The 20,855-nt window shown below is 43.2% G+C and overlaps 5 protein-coding genes across 8 annotated transcripts; 2 read left to right on the top strand and 3 right to left on the bottom strand.

Annotated features, from left to right (window-relative positions):
* LOC135346321 (protein SAND-like) lies at positions 1-4,589 on the top strand. Of its 2 annotated transcripts, XM_064543909.1 has the most exons (14): positions 1-161; positions 278-494; positions 678-798; positions 1,012-1,197; positions 1,259-1,318; positions 1,734-1,993; positions 2,097-2,279; positions 2,491-2,562; positions 2,629-2,710; positions 3,102-3,316; positions 3,462-3,531; positions 3,647-3,861; positions 4,047-4,142; positions 4,399-4,589. In XM_064543909.1, the coding sequence occupies exons 1-14, from the start codon at positions 73-75 to the stop codon at positions 4,441-4,443; spliced, it is 1,911 nt and encodes a 636-aa protein (XP_064399979.1). In that variant the 5' UTR covers positions 1-72; the 3' UTR covers positions 4,444-4,589. The 2 variants fall into 2 exon arrangements, with proteins under 2 accessions (XP_064399979.1, XP_064399978.1); XM_064543908.1 differs by lacking the exon at positions 4,399-4,589 and having other exon boundaries at positions 4,047-4,392.
* On the bottom strand, positions 4,545-8,285 carry LOC135346326 (endosomal/lysosomal proton channel TMEM175-like). The gene is made up of 17 exons (XM_064543915.1): positions 8,112-8,285; positions 7,952-8,005; positions 7,795-7,895; positions 7,688-7,739; positions 7,468-7,629; positions 7,236-7,307; positions 6,759-6,930; positions 6,563-6,634; positions 6,456-6,510; positions 6,290-6,393; positions 6,137-6,216; positions 6,019-6,081; positions 5,800-5,921; positions 5,492-5,575; positions 5,189-5,243; positions 5,081-5,134; positions 4,545-4,916 (listed from the first exon to the last, which is right to left on the bottom strand). The coding sequence occupies exons 1-17, from the start codon at positions 8,217-8,219 to the stop codon at positions 4,752-4,754; spliced, it is 1,575 nt and encodes a 524-aa protein (XP_064399985.1). The 5' UTR covers positions 8,220-8,285; the 3' UTR covers positions 4,545-4,751.
* Positions 8,286-8,426: 141 nt separating this feature from the next.
* On the bottom strand, positions 8,427-12,342 carry LOC135346328 (endosomal/lysosomal proton channel TMEM175-like). Its single transcript, XM_064543917.1, has 17 exons — positions 12,200-12,342; positions 12,020-12,073; positions 11,870-11,970; positions 11,721-11,772; positions 11,527-11,658; positions 11,191-11,262; positions 10,920-11,091; positions 10,683-10,754; positions 10,567-10,621; positions 10,400-10,503; positions 10,247-10,326; positions 10,117-10,179; positions 9,915-10,036; positions 9,627-9,710; positions 9,503-9,563; positions 9,394-9,447; positions 8,427-8,724 (listed from the first exon to the last, which is right to left on the bottom strand). Exons 1-17 carry the CDS (start codon positions 12,296-12,298, stop codon positions 8,575-8,577), a joined length of 1,527 nt encoding a protein of 508 aa, XP_064399987.1. The 5' UTR covers positions 12,299-12,342; the 3' UTR covers positions 8,427-8,574.
* Positions 12,343-12,439: 97 nt separating this feature from the next.
* Positions 12,440-15,140, top strand: LOC135346318 (peroxisomal membrane protein PEX16-like). Of its 2 annotated transcripts, none has more exons than XM_064543904.1 (10): positions 12,440-12,621; positions 13,093-13,128; positions 13,213-13,295; positions 13,347-13,483; positions 13,841-13,931; positions 13,988-14,081; positions 14,136-14,285; positions 14,429-14,621; positions 14,760-14,824; positions 14,887-15,140. In XM_064543904.1, exons 1-10 carry the CDS (start codon positions 12,444-12,446, stop codon positions 14,946-14,948), a joined length of 1,089 nt encoding a protein of 362 aa, XP_064399974.1. In that variant the 5' UTR covers positions 12,440-12,443; the 3' UTR covers positions 14,949-15,140. The 2 variants fall into 2 exon arrangements, with proteins under 2 accessions (XP_064399974.1, XP_064399973.1); XM_064543903.1 differs by having other exon boundaries at positions 13,985-14,081.
* On the bottom strand, positions 15,067-20,358 carry LOC135346317 (low-density lipoprotein receptor-related protein 4-like). Of its 2 annotated transcripts, none has more exons than XM_064543901.1 (13): positions 20,152-20,358; positions 19,916-20,063; positions 19,729-19,832; positions 19,396-19,555; positions 18,578-18,996; positions 18,253-18,387; positions 17,962-18,012; positions 17,389-17,553; positions 17,090-17,242; positions 15,707-16,570; positions 15,490-15,515; positions 15,258-15,411; positions 15,067-15,191 (listed from the first exon to the last, which is right to left on the bottom strand). In XM_064543901.1, exons 1-10 carry the CDS (start codon positions 20,237-20,239, stop codon positions 16,263-16,265), a joined length of 1,731 nt encoding a protein of 576 aa, XP_064399971.1. In that variant the 5' UTR covers positions 20,240-20,358; the 3' UTR covers positions 15,067-15,191; positions 15,258-15,411; positions 15,490-15,515; positions 15,707-16,262. The 2 variants fall into 2 exon arrangements, with proteins under 2 accessions (XP_064399971.1, XP_064399972.1); XM_064543902.1 differs by having other exon boundaries at positions 19,916-20,045; positions 20,152-20,357.
* Between the last annotated feature and the right edge of the window lie 497 nt (positions 20,359-20,855).

Raw genomic sequence — 20,855 nt, 5'->3', positions numbered from 1 at the left:
TAGCCGACCACGTGGGTGTGTTATAAGAGTTAGCTAGAGGGGCGTGGTCGAAGGTAGCCATACACATTGAGAATGGCTGAGTGTTCTGAAGACTCCACAGAGGTGCCACTGTACGGTACACCCACGGGGGACCCAGAGGACACCCTCACCGAGGACACAGTGTGAGTGAAAGCCTTGGATTCCACCTCATTCTCATACATATACATGTATACTATAGTACATAAGAATACCTCACACTCTATAGTACAGTCGCCATTGCTCAGTATACATCCCATAGATACAACCTGCTTCGAGACGAGGATCCTGAGGAGTTTGTTACTGTAGATCTCCCGGCAGAGATAGATCGGAGCACCACCTCTCAGCCGGTCAAGAGTCGGAAGAGCCGATTCCTCGAGAGCTTTGCACGACACTCCTCGCCAAAGTTCCAAAAGAGACAAAAATCACCGGCTGGCTCAGAAAACAGTGGAGACATCTTAGGAACCAGCGATAATCACGTACGTTATAGTGGTGGTGGAGATAATCACTATCTTAGGTCATGAAAATAGTAACTCTAGAGCTGTGGGAATTGAAAGTGTATAGTATGATGATGATGAATACACTGCTGCAGTGCATAATCCACTTACTATCTATACAGTCCTGTGTCTATAATGAGTTCGTTGTCACCCCTCCCCCTCCAGTCTGGAGAGGAGAGTGACTCAGAGGAGAAGCTGCTCTCAGAGAAGCACCTCAACACTCACGCTCGCTATCGCAGTCCACATCCCACTGATGAGGAGGAGCAGTCTGGCACAGTTGGGACAGGTGAGGAAATTAACCGTATGGGTAGAAGAAGATCAACACTGGTGGCAACCTTTTTGTTATGACGGTCATCGTTTATTATTCTGATAGAGAAGTGTCTTTACTGTACAATGCTAGACTTACATTTGCCTCAATCAATCGCTGGAAAAGTGTGCACCTACTTATGCATGTACTATAATATTCTATAACCCTCCAATCCTCTCCCCCCTTTATCAGGTGACACTTTTCTGACTGATGACCCGCACGATGAATCCTTCCCTTGTTCTGACATGCTCATGTCAATGGGTGTGACTGGGCCTGAAATGTCCGTCCGTCACAGCATACACATCGGAGTGTCCCCTGCGGATCTACGACTCTCACAACCTTTGAGCCTGCCCCCTGCCGATGAGAATATGGCCAAGGGTGGGTGGTGTGATTAATTAGGTGTTTAATATTACCAATCCTGTTTTTCATACATGTATAGAGGCCTCTAGATCTCGAATAGAAAGCACTGAAATTGAACAAAGAGAGTATGAGGATGAAGGTATGTACTGTGGAGTCGAGTTAGTTTTGGAAAGATAGATACTACATTAATTGTGTATTGCCTTTCTGTCTCTTGTATCAGTTATGGTCGCTCAAAGATGCTCTAGATAGTTTTTTAACGCTAGGTCGATCCCCTTCATTTTTGAAAGTACTAGAGTTGGCTCTGTAACTAGAGTTTTGATAATCTAAATTCAACGTTTTTATGATTATTTTTCTGAAAGCTTAGAAGGATCCCGTTCAAATCTCAAATTGAAAACTAGGTATAATTTCTTATTTTCGGGAAAAAACCGTGGGCTATAATTATGTCAAAAACAAGCTATTTTAATACATTACCTGAAAGGCCTCTCTCTAAGCCTTCAGAATTATTAGACCAGCGGAACTAAAGTTAATTCACATGACTGTTACTGTGCCTACAGATGTGGAATCGACAACCTGGTGTCAGCATCAAAAGCATGTATTTGTCCTGAGCATATCTGGAAAGCCTGTGTACTGTCGCTATGGCAAAGAGGATAAGCTGGTCAACATATTTGGCATCATGCAAGCCATAGTGTCCTTTTTCCAAGACGACAATGATAATCTACGGAGCATAGTGGCTGGTGGTCATCGCTTTGTGTTTATGTGTCGTGGTCCTCTTGTCCTAGTGTCCATATCTCAGAGTGGTCAAACGGACACACAGGTAAGACATAGTTTTACTTAGTACGTATGATTCACTCCCCCTCTTCACACACACACACACGTACCCACCCACCCACCCCACACACACACACACACACACACAGCTAGCCATTCAACTGAACTATGTCTACTACCAGATTCTGAGTGTTCTCACTAACACACAACTCTCCCAGCGGTTTGAGAAGAAGCCTGGCTTTGACCTCCGTTACTTGCTACAAGGCTCAGAAAAGTTCATTGACAACATCCTCAACATGACAGACAGGGATCCATCCTTCATTCTCAATGGGGTGAGGGTGGAGGGGAGGGTAGAGGGGAGGGGTGGAGGGGAGGGGTGAGGGTGGAGGAGAGGGGTGATTGCACATTTTATGTTTTATAGACACTCGTATACAATATAATAATTATAATGGCAGAATAAATCCTCATCTCCATTACGAACTGTTCTTATGTATTATAATATATTAACGGCTACCCACACACACGCACGCACGCACACACCAGATACGATGCCTCTCGATGCCTCTTTCTCTGAGACAGTCCATCACCAGCACCATCAGTCAGGCCAGAACAAAGGTACGTCACAACACCACACAACACACACACACTCACTAAAACCACTTCCCCCCATATCTCCAATAGGACATCCTCTTTGCTGTGCTAGTGGCTGATGATCAACTGGTGACCTACCTCAGACCCAAGGAATACAACCTAGTACCCATAGGTACGAATCGTTCTCCCTATTAGTGTAGTAGCTGGATTATAATTATGGTGTGTTCAAGATGCTCTGTTTGAACTTGGATAGCTGAATGAGTCTCCAAACCATAGATTTAACGGGTGTGGGGGGTTGTAGTTGTCTTTCAACAGCCATAACTTTAGTACCGTTGATCCAACGTCAAAATGATGCTTTTCTGAAAGCTTATGATGTGTTTAAATCCAAAATTTTGTCGGGGCCATAATTTGTCTTTTTCGGCCTTGGATCATGGCATGGGCAACTGGCAAATGCTTTCAAGTATAAACTTTGATGCCACCGTTTGAGAAAATCAGTTAACTTCTATAGCAGCATTGTACCCATAGGACATACAGTGTTGTGAAGTGTTCCTTCTTCTCCACAGATATCCACCTAATCCTAAACCTTGTGAATGCTTCAATGAGCTTCCGATCGACTGAGAGCTGGACTCCCATCTGTCTGCCCAAATTCAACGACACCGGCTTCCTCCACACCCATGTCTCCTACCTTCCCCTCGACTCCCCCGCTTGTTTGCTTCTCTTCTCAACAGACAAAGAGAAGTTCTTTGAAGTGCAGGAATGCCAGAGGAAGATTGTTGAGGTGGGCCCTTGCTACATACCTCTCTCTATAGCTCTTTGCTTACTTATAGCAGTTGTGTAGAGAGTGATTAGCTTATTTCTTTGATAGTTGCATGCTTGGTTTAGTGATTGCTGTGTGTACATGACTTGTGCCTTTTCTCTCTCAGAAACTTGAAAAGAGTGGCAATCTTGCGGCTTTGAAGCAAGCTGTGAAGAAGTCTCCGTACAATGTCAGTGGTAAGTTTGCTATTAATAACATTGTGAGCACAGCTGTATGTTCAATCAAAATTATTATCCAACAGGTAAATTTAATTCCGGTTCTTGCTAAATTAAACTTTTGTCACCACTACAGATATTCTTCATGCTCATGAGGTCAGACATTTCTTGTATAAATCTCGTAAGACGTCCTGTCTCTCTGGTCCTGTTGTCCCGGCGATGTACTGTGGCCCTAGTGACAGGGAGCGACTGTTCACGCACTACATGTTCATGAATCAACGAATGCTCTCGTCCACCTGGCCCACCAAGATACTGTACCATGTGGGGGAGAAGGAGGCGCTCCTCGGATGGGTGAGGGGTGGTGTGTGTAATGTGTGAGGGTGGTGTGTGTGTGTGTGTGAGAGGTGTGGGGGTGGTGTAGTCGTATAACTATTCTCAGATGGGTGGCGTGTGTGTGTGAGGTGGGGGGGTGGTGTGTGGGGTGTGGGGTGGCATAGTGGTAACTCAAATTTCTTGCTATTGTTTGTCTCTTACAGAGGACAACTGGGTTTGACCTCTACGTTGTGTTTGATCCCCTCATCTCCAAGACACAGGGCATCACCCTTGGCAACAAGCTCATACAGTGGATACATGTACATAGTATATACGAAACTTTGGAGGCATTAAAAAGTTCATGGTATTTTGTAAAGAGCTTGCCCTTTATTTAGCGTAATAATTGAGGCAGAAGCACTGTCGTTTGTATCATGCAGTGTTTTTAATTTGGAGGGTCGATCTTTAATGATTTTTCACCATTCCCCCAGTTCAGCTGTTTATGCATGTTGCAACGTATTGTGTTGAGGCTATAACGTACATTGTGCGTCTTTTGACCAGTTTTGTTTCCCTATGCAGAAAAATGAAGACAAGTTAGTCATAACGACGTCCCTCACCTTCTAGCGATCACAACTGTTCATTGCTTGTTGTCTGTGTTGTTGTACTTTGACCCCGTCCCCTTTGTTTTAAGAATTACAGATTTGTATATTTGTTTATATCACTGGTCACAGAATAAAAGATTATGTACAATATTATATGTTGCTTCTGAATTAATTATAATAAACTTCTCGTTAAGAAAATTTTATGTGTTCAGAATAAGAGCGACTTGTGTTCAATCAAACTTTCATAATTATAACATAAAACACATAATTAACACTATTATATGCACATAAATGAATAATTATTAAGCTGTACAAAATTATATATTGGGGCTAGACAAACTTAAAATGTGTGTCCTCGCGTGGGTGTAAAGGCAGGGCTGTTTTATCGTCCTCCATTATTGACTGATTGATGCTGCAATTGGCTGGAGAGGCCACTCTGCTAGACCCCCCACTCCTCCTCCCAGAGCGCTTCAGGGCATTACAGCACTTGGAGTACTGCGAAGGAGACAGTTAGAATTAAAGAAGACACAACGTATATACAATGGCATATAATATTGCACAATCAGCTATGACAAGTATGACCATACACAATGACCTAACAATGATATAGCATCAGTGAAGAACATAGCATGCACAACAGAGTCTACCTGCCCACTCACCAACGTTATGGCTAGTTTGAGCAGCAGGAAGAGCAGTACGCACACAATCGCCAGCTGTGAGGGGGGGGGCAATTGGATTACCATAGCAACAGCGATCTCCTAACTTACAATTGTGTAGATATCATTGAATGTTTTGCTGAACGTCCCCCAGTAGACAAGAATACTGTGTGTGTGGGATCACATGACTCAGGTTATATAGGGACATAACGTCCCCTAGTAGACAAGAATACTGTGTGTGTGGTATCACATGACTCAGGTTATATAGGGACATAATGTCTCCCAATATACAACAATACTGTGTGTGTGGGATCACATGACTCAGGGACATAACGTCCCCCAATATACAACAATACTGTGTGTGAGATCACATGATCATGACTCAGGTGACATCTTGTGGACAGACTCACGTACCCAGTTATCGGAATGATCATGATCTTGGCAAACATCTGAATTTCAGCATACTTCTTGTCTATCTCAGTGGACATACAAAAGCTCCTGAAGAAAGAGATGAGTGGAACATCGCAATTAAGGACACATTGGGGCAATGTAAAGTCGCTGTTTTATTCATATCAGGCGTGCATGCACTCCTGTTCATATGCTATGTTTGTTGTTTTTTTTATAGGTGGATAGTAAAATTTTGCTATTTTAACTGTCCTAGGATGAATAATAGACCATATATAGGTATACGTACAACATGTAGGTAGGCATAGGTTGCTTACTTGTTATAGTGAGCCACACACCAGAAAAACAGCTGCAACAGACCGGCAAGTGTGACCAGAACGCAGAACACTCGGATGGACAACACCTTGTTAGGACCCAGAATGGCTTGTGTCAAAAATGACTGAGTGTGTGTGTGTGTGTGTGTGTGTGTGTGTGTGGGGGGGGGGGGGGTAATTATGTTGTAGATGTAGTTGATTGGCCGTGTAGACTAAGCGTACCTCGTCAGAAAATATGGAGAGAATTTCTGCAGCGAAAGGAATGCCGCCCACCAGTAACAGTGTCTGTAAAGAGAGAGATAGTCAAAGATGAAGACTACGCTAAGTATGGACCACTCACACAGGTGTTGGCCACAACCATGATTGGAGTGAACCGCTCAAGGAAATGGAACATGCTGTATTGAACAAACCACAGGAGACCTGCACGGATGGGACGGGGGCACGACATTCATGGGGTCCAGTGACTCGACATAATCACATGACTCGAACTAACCTGTGACAACGAAGGTGGTGATGTAAGAAAAGAAGACGTTTCGTTGTTTGTAGAGAGCAATATGCAATTCAATCGTTTCATCTTTATCCGGAATATGCTCACTCCTGCAACAACGAACAAGTCAATCAATCAATCAGAAATGAGGTATGTAACCATGCAGACTCACGTCAGGTCCAACACAATGAGAGTGGCCACGATGGCAAACACACCATCACTGAATGCTGCAGTGGAGAAGAGATGGCTGAAACAGTACAGTGTGTACATTATTCTCACCTTCTGTTCTGCTCTTGCTGGCCACAGCTCTGAATATCATCGAGGGTAGCCTTTCAATGGACTTCCTAGAAGCTACACACAATACACACAATAATGAATACGTGCACTGTTCTGTATATTCAAAGCAAAAACACAACATTGAGCACGAAGACAAACAAGAATAGATTGTTTGCATAAAAAACTCTAACGCACTTACTGAGGACGACAAACATGACCAGTCTCACGATCAAGGAGACGGGTAGTATGCTGAAGAATAAGAGGAGGGGCAGCCAGGGGGCTTGGTGAGAGAGGAAGCTGAAGCCAATGGTCAACACAGACAGGACGGGGGCAATCAGCAGGCCAATGTACACCACAGCCTTTATGGATCTCTGTGAGGGTGAGGGGTTCAATGTGGGGGGTGAGGGGGTTCATTGTGGGGGGTGAGGGGTTCAATGTGGGGGGTGAGAGGGGTTCATTGGGGGGGGGTGAGGGATTCAATGTGGGGGTGAGGGGGTTCAATGTGGGGGGTGAGGGGTTCAATGTGGGGGGTGAGAGGGGTTCATTGGGGGGGGGTGAGGGATTCAATGTGGGGGTGAGGGGGTTCAATGTGGGGGGTGAGGGGTTCAATGTGGGGGGTGAGAGGGGTTCATTGTGGGGGGTGAGGGGTTCAATGTGGGGGGTAAGGGGGACATACAATGTTGTTGTTGTTGACTAGGTGAGGATGAATGAGAGACTGGCGTCGAAATGCACAGCCCAGGATTAAGATCTGTAAAGAAAGATGACATCACTTACACATACATACATATACATGTAGTTATGTAGTCAAACACTTTGATATTCAAACAGGACGCTCTATTTACATCTATGTACACGTATACAGTCAAACAACTGAGCCCCCCCCCCCACACACACACTGGGGGACAAACCAGATTTAGACCGATGAGAAGGATGACACCAGCACAGATGATGATGGCTGCCATCTCAGAATCGGGGCCAGGGGAAGTGGCATAGCTGCTGATAAGTCCAGTGGCATAGCTGCTGATAAGTCCAGTGGCGTATGGCACAAAGCTCGCGAAAAACAGAAGCAGCTGTGGACACAACAAGACTATGGTGAACACAGTTCAGATAGATACATTTTTGGCTCACCAAATTTAGCCATATGATTCCACCATTCACATTCTCAACAATACTGAACACACTGTGAAGGAAAAGTGTTCACATAAATTAATGATCTGTTGCTACTAACAACCCACCCAGAATGGATGTACCAGACGTCAGCCACTAGAGCAAAAGAGTAGATATATACAAGGTAGCGAAGCCACTGATCCAGCAAGAAAACTTCCAAATCAAATTTCTGTGCAAAATATGAGAGATAATTATAGGATCTATTACACAACAACACTCACTCACTCTGTAACCTCCACCTTCTTCGATAATCTCTCGATTGAACTTGAGTGGAAGCACCTGCATCATGGGGAGAATAGTAGATCTACACACAGAACTGATATTGCCACTAAGACTAGTCTATCTATAATTATAGTTGATTTAGACATACTTATCATACACTCACAGAGAATGTTGCAATGATGGAGAGTACAGCATCACTGAAGGTTGCTAGACGCTCTCCAGAGAATATGTGCCGCCTTGTGACAGATAATTCTGCATCCATTTGCTGCATGCAAGATCAAGACAGTACAGGTCAGCAAGCTCGAACAGTACAAATACAGTGCAGTAAGGAAAATAAAGCATGTTGTACTTTGACCCCGTCCCCTTTGTTTTTAAGATTTGTATATTTTGTTTATAATCACTGGTCACAGAATAATACTTACTATGTACAATATTATATATAAATAAATATGTTGCTTCTGAATTAATTATAATAAACTTCTCGTTAAGAACATTTTATGAGCTCAGAATAAGAGCGACTTGTCTTCAGTCAAACTTGTCTCGTTAAACATTCATAATTACAACACAAAACACATAATTAACGCACATAATGAATAAGCTACGTATAAAATAGGGGCTAGACAAACTTAAAATGTGTGTCCTGTTGTGGGTGTAAAGGCAGGGCTGTTTTCTCGTCCTCCATGACTGAACTGATTGATGCTAGCTGGAGAGGCCACTCTGCTAGACCCCCCACTCCTCCTCCCAGAGCGCTTCAGGGCATTACAGCACTTGGAATACTGCAAAGAGGATGGTTAGAATTAATGAAAACACGATGGAAATGACATAATTATAATATTGCACAATCAGCTATGACAAGCATGACTGTACATAATGAATGCACTGCGGGTGCTGATGCCTCGGTGGAGATGCCAAAGCTACATAACATAAAGCTGCTAATAGCTTTTATACTGATGAATATTTTTGCAATAATTAGCATGCAAACTCAAAGAGTGGGTAATGATCGACCATGATTGTTGTTAAAAACGATGGATGCCAAAAGTTCAAGTAAGTCTAAAATTAATGGCTGCCATCAGTTGCAGCTACCAATAGCTAGCGTTCTAGTGCAGAGCTAACTACTAAGTAGAGTAGTAACACTCAGTAAACAAGTTTGGCTACGTGCTCTTCTGAAAAGGCATTCCAAGTAAGTAAAACTAGGCATAACTCGAGAACGAAGCATTATTTTGCAAATCCATGAATTAAAATCCAAGTAAACATGACTAGAAGCCTATAGAAACTCTTACTTGCACTTGATTCATCATTGAGCAGCTGTAGCAGTCTACACAGATACACAGACACACAAACACACTACCGTATACCTCGCTTGCACATGCGCACCGAGGCATAATGACCTAATGACCATCAGTGGAGAACATAGCATGCACAACAGAGTCTACCTACCCACTCACCAACGTTATGGCTAGTTTGAGCAGCAGGAAGAGCAGTGGGGACACACCCGCCAGCTGTGAGGGGAAGGGGCAATTGGATTACCATAGCAACAGCGAGCTCCCAACTCACAATTGTGTAGACATGGTTATCATTGAATGTTTTACTGAACGTCCCCCAGTAGACAACAACACTGTGTGTGTGGGATCACATGACTCAAGTTATATAGGGACATCTTGCGGACACACTGATGTACCCAGTTATCGGAATGATCATGATCTTGGCAAACACGAGAGTTTCAGCATACTTCTTGTCTATCTCAGTGGACATACAAAAGCTCCTAAAGATAGAGATCACATAATGCAAAATTGCATAAAGACACTGACACTGTAGGGCAATTTGTAAAGTCGCTGCTTTTTATTCAGATGCTATGTTGTTTTTTTTAGTAACATTTTGGGAATGCCCAGGATGAATAATAGAGAGAGTAGTAGCTCCGGACAAACAGTAGGTATACCATGTAGGTAGGTATAGATAGGTTGCTTACTTGTTATAGTGAGCCACACACCAGAAGAGCAGCTGCAAGAGACCGGCAAGTGTGACCAGAACGCAGAACACTTGGATGGACAACACCTTGTTAGGACCCAGAATGGCTTGTGTCGAAAATGACTGAGTGTGTGTGTGTGTGTGTGGGGGGGGGGGTAATTATGTTGTAGATGTAGTTGATTGGCGGTGTAGACTAAGCGTACCTCATCAGAAAAGATGGAGAGAATTTCTGCAGCGAAAGGAATGCCGCCCACCAGTAACAGTGTCTGTAAAGAGAGAGAGAGAGAGAGATGGTGAAACATGAAGACTACGCTAAGTGCATAGACCACCCACAAAGGTGTTGGCCACAGCCATGATTGGAGTGATCCTCTCTATGAAATGGAACATGCTGTACTGAACAAACCACAGGAGACCTGCACGGAAAGGATCATGATATTTTATAAGGTCAAGTGACTACATTGACATAATCACATGACTCGAACTAACCTGTGACAATGAAGGTGGTGATGTAAGAAGAGAAGACAAATCGTTGTTTGCGGAGAGCAGTCCATAATTCATTCGTTTCGTCTTTATCCGGAATATGCTCACTCCTGCAACAACGAATGAGTCATCAACCAATTTGAACTTGGGTATGTACAACTATGCAGACTCACGTCAAGTCCAACACAATGAGAGTGGCCACGATGGCAAACACACCATCACTGAATGCTGGATTACAGAGAGATGACTGAAACAGTACGTACGTGTACAATATTCAAATCTCTCTCACCTTCTGTTCTGCTCTTGCTGGCCACAGCTCTGAATATCATCGAGGGTAGCCTTTCAATGGACTTCCTAGAAACTACACACAATACACACGTTAACGGATACATGCACTGTTGTACAACCTGGTACTGAACTACTGGGTAACAAAACACTCTACATTCTAAGCAAAACACACAACGTTGGTACTGAATGGGCATGAAGAAAACGGATTGTTCAAATAATCACATCTTAACACACTTACTAAGGACGAGGTATATGACCAGTCTCACGACCAGGGAGACGGGCAGTATGCTGTAGAAGAAGAGAAGGGGCAGCCAGGGAGCTTGGTCGGAGAGGAAGCTGAAGCCAATGGTCAACACAGACAGGACGGGGGCAATCAGCAGGCCAATGTACACCGAAGCCTTTATAGATCTCTGTGGGGGTGAGGCAATGGGTTCATTGTGGGGGTGAGGGGGGTTCAATGTGGGGGGTGAGGGGGTTTAATGTGGGAGGTAAGGGTTAGGGGGACTTACAATGTTGTTGTTGTTGACTAGGTGAGGATGAATGAGAGACTGGCGTCGAAATGAATAGCCCAGGATTAGAATCTGTAAAGAAAGATGACATATATCACTTACATATCAGGGCTGCATTGAGGGGGGGGGGTAAAGGGGGTAATTTCCCCCCCCCCTAGATTTTTCATTTTCCAAATTTTCCCCCTATGACACAAAATCCTGGATCCTGCTCTGCATTATTATATATACATAATATTATGTCGTTATGTAGTCCAACACTTTGCGTTAGACTACATCTATGTACATGTACACAGTCAAAAACTGAGCCCCCCCCCACACACACACTGGGGGACAAACCAGATTTAGACCGATGAGAAGGATGACACCAGCACAGATGATGATGGCTGCCATCTCAGAATCGTGGGAAGTGGCATAGCTGCTGATAAGCCCAGTGGCGTATGGCAAAAAGCTCACAAAGAAAAGAAGCAGCTGTGGACACAACAGACAATGGTGAACACAAAAAGTTCAGATAGTTAAACTTTTTGGCTCACCAAATTTAGCCAGATGACTCCATCATTCACATTCTCAACAATGCTGAACACACTGTGGAGGAAAAGTGTTCACATAATTATACAGAATCTATAATGAGCATCGTTTCAGATAACTGAGCTATGCAGTGATATGTTGCCTAACAACCCACCCAGAATGAATGGACCAGATGTCAGCCACTAGAGCAAAGGAGTACAAATATACAAAGTAGCGAGGCCACTGATCCAGCAAGAAACCTTCCAAATCAAATCTCTGTGCAAAATGTGAAAGATATCAATATAACACAACGACACTCACTCACTCTGTAACCTCCACTGTGTTCGATAATCTCTCGATTGAACTTGAGTGGAAGCACCTGCATTGTCATGGAGGAGAATAGTAGACCTACACAAAGAACTGATGTTGCAACCACCAAGACTATAGTTTTATAAATCTAAATCAGCTCAATCTGTAGAGTTTATTCATATTAATAAATACTCACAGAGAATGTTGCAATGATGGAGAGTACAGCATCACTGAAGGTTGCTAGACGCTCTCCAGAGAATACGTGCTGCCTTGAGATGGATAATTCTGCAGCCATTGCTGTAAGACAGGTCACCAAGAAGCTCGACTACTATATCGATATATCACCGCGCCGAGCGACTATACGGAGGTCAGAGGTTAGTACCAAAAGCATCTGGGGGGAGGGGCCTAGCGCCTGTAGAGACCCACCCCACAAATGCACGATGACCTCCAGGAAAATGGATGATACTGACGAGACTCAGATACAAGCTCAAGCATGGCCTGCACCGCTAAGGATGCTCTGGGAGGCCTTGGAGCGCTACCAGGAGATGGTGGTGAGCGATCCAAACCTGGCCTCTAAACTAGAGGCTGCATTCAGAGTAGGGAGCTACATCATACCAGGTAAAGGGGGGGGGGGGGGGGGGGGTCCTGTGGGCCGGGGGTGGATACTGAATGAGTGTACCTATCTAGTGTATGGGGGCACGTACTGTATTTACCGTATAATCTGGTTAATAAGCGCATATCAACTAATAGGCGCATACTGGTTAGCAGACCAAGGTCCTTGATAGAAGGCGCATGGTTTTCTACATAGTTCTCTGCACAACAACTGGTCTCCACTCTTCTTTATAGATGTTAAGTCTCTTTCACTACTGGTAGTTGTGTTAATGCTGTCAGATATGACTATAGACCTCTTGCAGACAAACGATCAAGCTATCTAATGGAGATTTGCTTTATTGAAACGTTATGAGCGTGGTTAATCTCTATAAGCGCATAATAGGTGCATAGAGGCCTGCTCTTTTCCCTCTAGGCGCATGCGCTTACTAACCAGATTATACGGTATGGTGAATAGTGATTATGAATATTTTGCTGTAGGACGCTTTGGTGGATCTTGGGAGCTGTCTGAAGTTGGTGAGTAGATTATACATACGTACATATATATTCTGAACTATCGTACTTTTGTTGACCTTTTGTACTTTTATATTTACCATACAGCTTACTCCGTCTCCAACCTTTACTCTCTCCTTAACGATTTCATTGTGTCTAGAAGATGTCCCTCAGCTAGCAAAATCTCAGCGGTAAAGACTGCTTTTTCTGTAATATTCTTCATATAATTGTATACCTTGCAGTGCTCAAAGGAACAGCAAGTGTTGCTATGGCTACTTACTCTATTAGACACATTGGAGGTGGCCGTGGAAATGATCAGTCAGCGCTTATTCCAGGAGCCTGGAAAATGGGCTATGGTCATTCTTATGCAAACACTGAGGTGTGCATGTCTATCTTTGGGAATCATGCAATCTACATACCGTATAGCGCGAAATTTTCGAGGCACTTATATTTCGTGGATTGGCCTCTAAAAGCCATTTCGTTGCACAATGTTCGTGGAATGACTGCTTACTGGAAGCCACACCTTTAAATCTTTGCACATTATAGCAGGTAATTCTAACAATTTTCGTGGACTTAATTTTCATGTAGGATTCTAACCCACGAAATCCGCGAATATTAAGCCCCTCGAAAATTTCGCACTATACGGTAGTTATTAAGATATTGAGGGGTGAATGTAGTCAGTGTGTTGAGTCAACAAATTGAATGGGTAAAGGTAGCCACTTAACAATCTATACAGAGCTGTGTTGAGGTCTCTACTAGTGTTCAAGCTTCATTATGGAGTGATAAGGACTCCTCCTGTCCCCTCCACAGACAGAAAGCAAGCTGAGGTCTGTTATCCAATCTTGTGACTTTGCATGCTGATCATATAAATTGTTCTCAGCAGACGGCGCACTCCAGTAATCCTGAGAGAGAAGACGCCCAACCGCTTGCTTGGAAGGCTCCTCGTACAGGCAGGATCATTAGATCCGTTCATACTGGTGAGCGTAATAGCTGCATGACAATCACATGCTCATCACATGACTCTCCTATAGACCCGACCATCCCCTACTCTGAGCTGCAGCATAACGTTGCCCCACTCTCCCCCTCACAAACGAGCAGGGACTCCCCCTCTCGTCTGATGTCACTGGATACCAACAGTCTTATTGCCGAGGCCCTCTACATTGCCCGTCCCCTAGTACATAGTAAGCACATAATTATTGTACCTCTTTTTTACACGTGTACCTCTCACTCCATGGACATTGACTATAATTATTATTATACCTTTGATGTATTGTGTGTGTGTAGTTTACTGAATGAGTACTCTATTGACTACACTCCTCTCCAGTTATCTCGATGTTCATCTTCCAACAAAGCTCCTGGAAGCCGTGGCTACTGGCACTAGGTATGGACCTAACCAGTCTGCAGCTACATTGCGGGTTACTGCACTCCAACTCGGCTGAGAAGGCGGAGGTCATGCGGAGGAGAGTGGTGCTAATGCTCTACCTCCTACGCTCTCCTTTCTATGACAAGCGCTCAAAGTGAGTGAGTGTAGCAGTTATAGATATTGCATGTTTACACATAATTTTGGTCTGAAAAACAGTACTTCCTATAAGCTAGTTTTGAAAGGCTAGTTTTAATTAAATGGTCAAATGATTCATACCTACTGTCTCTCCTAGGAATATGTTGCTGGACTTCCTCCGCTGGCTATCCTCTACCATACCACTCCTGCACTTTATAGTGGGTAAGTTCCCTCCGGCTGTTCTCCCCTGCTCCACTAACCCCACCCCTCACCCCCTCGTACAGATCCTCTGATGACATATCTCCCCGTGTGGCAACAAGTCTACTCGTACAACTGGATGACCTGAGAGACAGGTATGTAGTACTGACCTCACTGCAGACACAGTTAATTCTTGTGTGAACTCTATTATTTTTGACTGCCCAATGTGTGTGCGTGTGTGTGTGCGTATTGTGTTGATTTGCATATTATTATTTCAAAACTGTTACTATTTTATATTTTTTTTTGCAAAATGTTAAAAATATAAAGCTTTAAAGTTAAACTGCTGAAGTTTGTTGATTTTTTTCTCTGTACCTGGTGTCTCTGGGTTTGACTGTAACAAAAGCGAAGGCATAATTATAGTGACAGTAATATACGATAGCATTGAAAATTTTCTCACCTGGTTTTGGTGAAGATGTTCCATGTGCACATTCATCGTAGCATCCTAGGCAACAGACGCAAATGTAGGCAGCCACCAACAGTCCAGAACTGACAGAAGCTATGATGATAACTCCTAGTTGACTCTGTTCTGGGGTCTGGTTAGATCTAGGTATCTGCGGGTGGTTGGAAACTCATTGTATCTTGCTCCTATTATGCACGTATATATATATGTACGTATGAGTTTATCTTACCCCGTTTGTATTCTGGCAATAAGCTCCTGTAGACGACCAGGTGTGTGTGTGTGTGCGTGTGTGTGTGTGTGTGTGTGTGAGTGTGAGCTGTGTACGAAGCTGTAATGTACAGCCTCTTGGCACAATCATTAGTTCACTTAGATAAGTTTATCAGTTTAGGAAGGAATTGGCCTCACATGCAGTGTCAACCACACTAGCTAGGGATTCCAGCACTCACCTGAAGCACTGAGCAGCACCAGGGCTAGAACACAGGTACTGACTGATGGAGGCTTCATATCTGCTAACTCACTCTCTATAGCTATGTAGGTATAGGCACTCAGTACATGTGTGGTGATGCTGCTGCAAGCCATGTGTGTGTGTCTATAGCTGTGGTTTGTGAGAGGATGTGTAGCCATGCAAGGGTAGAGGATATTTGAAAACAGCCCTGGCATTCAGCCATACTCAACCTATAATCTTAATGCATGCAAACAGTGTTGGCACTATAACTATACTTAAGCAGAACATGTTATTCACTATAACGATAAATTAATATTAAATTTATTTTGCACTTTTCGTGGTATATATAAAGGGTGATGATATGATAGTGATTTATGAAGCACAGTGAGAGATGACTGAACACATAATATACATATACAGACAGGAATAGGCCTAAGAAGGTGATGATTGAATTGGGCTCAGAGATGGCCACTGCATGTTGCTACTGTTTAGCAGTACATTAGATGTACGCATCATGACCCCAAAAATTGACAAACTGACTGAGACATGAAATATATTTAGAGAGTTTGTGTTTTGGTAGACTTGACAGTGTTATAGATGGGCTCTGGAGGGGGTGTTCTCTGAGTGGAGAACAAGTGATCGAGTGTTTGACTCCCATTGGTGGGTAGTGGAACCAGATAAGGCTGCTCGTAAATGTAATTGTTAGGGATAGTTCCCGGGCCCTGCTCTCCAACGTTGCAGATAAGGATTCTTGAGGGGGCAGGGCTGTTTCCACGGCTCTTGATGCTCATGTAGTCGTGCTCACTCATGCGACCATTAACGAGGACAAAGTGTGCGTGGGAGTCTCGACTACTCATGCTCAGTCCTGTATGTGCGTGTGGACGGGGGTGAGGGTGTGTAAGTGTTTGTATTTGCTGACATACTTGTTTACTAATCAGAGGGGACATTAAACCTCACATCATTTGATATTATATATATTTGTTGTAAGAACGCCTGTATGGAGCAAGCTATGCAAGCGTGGGACAGACAGACTACACAACCAACTGGAGCCTCTTAAACATCCACTATGACTCAGTAGTTCCCATACACATTGCTCTATAGAGCATTCCTAGCTGTTTGTTACGTCTTAGGCACAGGACATTTGTCAATATCATGGCCCAACATGTTTTCATCGGATCATGCACGAACTAACTTTGTTTTCACTCGAAGCAAACTACGTATGATTTGTTTAATCTGCCACCTCAGACCATATAAACGTTTCAAAACAGTATCTTGGCAAAAACTTTCTTTTGTGCTTGTTTGTGACACAGCTATTGAAATGCATACTATATCTGAACATAATGGCTCTAATCTCTTTGATGTGCATGCATTTTAAATCACTCACCATCCATTGACGACTTCTCGTGATGTTTATGGTTCTGCTTGTTCCTAGTTTTTATCATCCAACAGGCAAAGAGAACGAGAGCCAGTGAGACAATGATCATGAATGCCATGATGCCCAGTATGCTCAGCACATAGATCAGAACTATGTTGTCATCTGAAATAAATCAATGTGCCGTCAATATTAAATACGGAAAATTATATTAGAGCCACGCTATCTAAATACTCACTATAGACAATGGTCTGAGTGTTAGGAACCATTGGAAGTACGCTATAGCTAGGCCACTATCTGATTTTTCTTACCTGGAAAGCTAGGATTTTCGGTCGCAGGTAAGATCTCACAGAATGTTCCAGAGTAGCCTTCTCGACAACGGCAAATGAATTGGTTAGGAGTTGTGTCCACACACGTCCCACCGTTATCACATTGAATGGTCGTACCACACAGTCCATTGGGAACGATTATAGGATCTGTGGTGGGGGTAGGCATGACTGTATTAGGGTATATTACACATTGATACAGAAAGTACTGTGGTTATTATATCATTGGCTTGAGTAGGAGGGTGCAATTGTCTTTATAAGGTTGTTCACCATAATAGTCAATGTTCTATATACAGATTATACTGCTACCCACTCATTAGCCATGCGTGTGTTTACATTTATACAACTGCATGTGTGACAGATGTTTGGAGCGTGACTTCATGAGGAAGAGTACACGAATCTAGGCGGTACAATTCAATAACTACGCCAAATATTTATAGCTGGCCTTGCCAAACCACAATCATAAGGTGGAGCAGTCCTAATAAGTAGATTATACTTCATTGCTACAACAAATAAAACTAGGCTCCACAGTGTACGTGAAGTCATTGCAGTACTCACCGCTTGTAGCTACCGGAACAGTGGGTACTGTCGGTGGAGTAGTTACCGCAACTGTAAAGGATAAAGAATTTCAGTAAATGTACGGTAGCTATGACTGTGTAAATCGCAATCCAAACATTTAAATTGAGATTTTGGCAAGCTAGTCTTGTAGTATAGGAACTTTATGTTTCTGATGGAATTGAACTTGTGTTCAACAAGTGTGGAGGGGTATCCTGAGCAAATTCAACTAAATTGAAATATTTGGCTAATATCAATCGTATCAATCATTGGGTTATGGGATAGAGGCCTCACCTGGTCCACAGGTGTGCCTGTCTGCATTTAGCTCCACCCCGTCAGTACAGGCACAGGAATAGCCTCTCGGGTCCGTGGTACTCAATAGACACAACTGGCTGCATTGCACTCCAGCATCAGCACAAGGATTGAAAACTGGGGAAGAAATCAACATTGCATTGTTATATCAAGAGTTGCATGAGTATCAGTTGATTTAGGCTACTGTAGCTACATAGATCTATATAATTATATATACAGGTGTACAGCACATACAGGTGTAAACCTATGCAATTTAAAGCTAGTTGTGACTACATGTCATTCAACACATATACATGCACACACTCACATGATGGTTGCTTGGAAGCAGCGATCACTCTAATCATCCCCAGTCGATCATTGGTGTCGACTAGCTCCTGTACACTGGGAGTGGAGTCAAGGTCTAGTCTCGAAACACTACGCCCTATCCACTCAGTGAAGTACAATCCTCCGTTATAGTACGTTGTATGGAAGGGAATTTGTCGAGTTGAGAATCGAAATACAGTCATATTTGGACTGCTAAGAGTTGTGAGTGATTTCCCTACGATATTCTTCTTGTCTGAGCCAGCGTCTACCCAGTAGAGAGTGCTGGAGGTCTCATCTAGAGTGAGTCCATTGGGAAACTCCACTATACTACTGTCGTGGAGAACCATTGTCCCTGCCCCGTCCATGGATGTCTTGGCAATCATGCCTCCTCCGTTAGGGGCAATTGTTGTCCAATACATCCACCTACACGGGAAAAGGTGTGTATATTTGGATGAAACTGAATGGGTGTATACATTCCCTAATGAGAAATTCCCAAATTGTGGGTTTGTTGTTTTGATAATAGCAGGAAGGTGCTGCTCCCTTTTGCTGAGTTTGGGCTACTAATTAACCTTTACGTCACTATAGTGATGGTTAAGAGGCTGCTATGCAGTTTACATTATAGTTGCTGGCACGCAACATCACTTAGTTCCATTGCCCTTCCCAGATTCCTTGGTGTGTTTATGATCTCCGTGGCTACTGTACTCTCAATATTAAGTACAATACATGCTAGACGCACTCTAACAAACAAACACCAGACTGAAATTAATAGACCACAAAAGACGTACACATTGACTGTCTTGCAAACCACAACAGCTGTTTTACCTATTTATTGGGTCCAGTTGTAGTCCACGTATCTGTGCATCTCTCCCCATCGAGATGAGTACTTTCCGATACCCTGTCTCCACATCCATCACCTCCAGTGTGCCTCTAGTCACGTCAGTCCAATACAGCTTCTTGTTGATCCAATCCCAGCCTATGTTTTCTGTAAACACAACCAACAAAAGCATTATTAGTACAGAACAATAAGAACAGAGGCAGTCATACGTCAGTACCAACACAGGATTAGAACCTGTACTTATGCAGGTTGTTGATTTATTATAGTGTGTGTTCTAGTATAATTATATAGTAGTATACATATACATGTATAGTGCGTACCTGGGTCACTGGTGTCATTGACTATGACTTTTGGAGAAGAGCCATTTAAAGCAGCCTTGTAGATTGTTTCACTCTCAATGTCTGACCAGAATAGGGTCTTATCTCTGCATGTAAATAATTTAATCAAACAACAAGCCTTGCACTGGTGACACTATAGCAAGAGAAAGCTAGGGTATAGCACAATTACCTGAAGTCATAGTCAAGCCCTGATGCAGTCATGCTGGTGACGAGTCTCTTACTGTTGGTACCATCCAGATTTGTCATAGTAATGCCTTCAGTACTGTCATCACGGTTTGCGAATATCAGAAATGCTTCCTCTGCAAGGAAAGAGTGTGCTGCAGACTGAGTAGCTATACATGTAGCATAGCAAAAAGCAGGCACTTCATGCATGCATGCAGAATCAATGCATACACTGAGTTTTACCTTGTGCTTGGACTGAATAGAAGTGAGCTTGCAAGGAGAGTAAGAGTAGTTGGAGAACCATGAAGGTCTGAAATCTTCTGTCTTCCATTCTTAATTCTTGCAAATCTCTGCAGAAAAACAAACTAACTAAAATCCTATAAGTCAGAGTGATAGATGCTAGTCAACTGAATTCAGGAGAATCAGTATAGATTTATGAACCTCAAGAGGTGGTCTTATGGCTTTTGTGGGTTACGCAGTTAGACAACATCTGACTATATTAGGTTTCCATACAGGCAGTACGTGTACAATCATAGGGTGTTTTGTCTGTAATACAGTGGGTGGACCCTACACAAAAGTCCCTGCCAACTCTGACGGTTTATTACTGAAACAACCTTCACCGAAACTATAACTAGCATGGGGTACATTTTAGATGGCTGTGTCTTGTTCCTGTGCATGGCCTCAACTTTCTTGATAAATATTATTGCGAAATGACAAAACTTCCTCCAGTTCTACTGTTCGAGAAAATGAATGTTTCGGATTTCCATGTACTAGTACATGCTAGGCTATCGAGGTCCCATGTGAATGAGACTAGATTTCCGTACAGTTGTTTGCCACCTGATACCACTCCCTGATCAGTGTTGTACAACGTTCATTATCTAGATTATGCTTGTATTATTTATTATACACACAGGCAGCAAATTAATAAATCAACACATAATAGTACC

Source organism: Halichondria panicea, chromosome 13 (genome assembly GCF_963675165.1).
Source record: "Halichondria panicea chromosome 13, odHalPani1.1, whole genome shotgun sequence".
NCBI lineage: Eukaryota > Metazoa > Porifera > Demospongiae > Suberitida > Halichondriidae > Halichondria > Halichondria panicea.
Note: the sequence above shows the minus strand (reverse complement) of the source record. Positions and strands in the feature narration are given on the sequence as shown.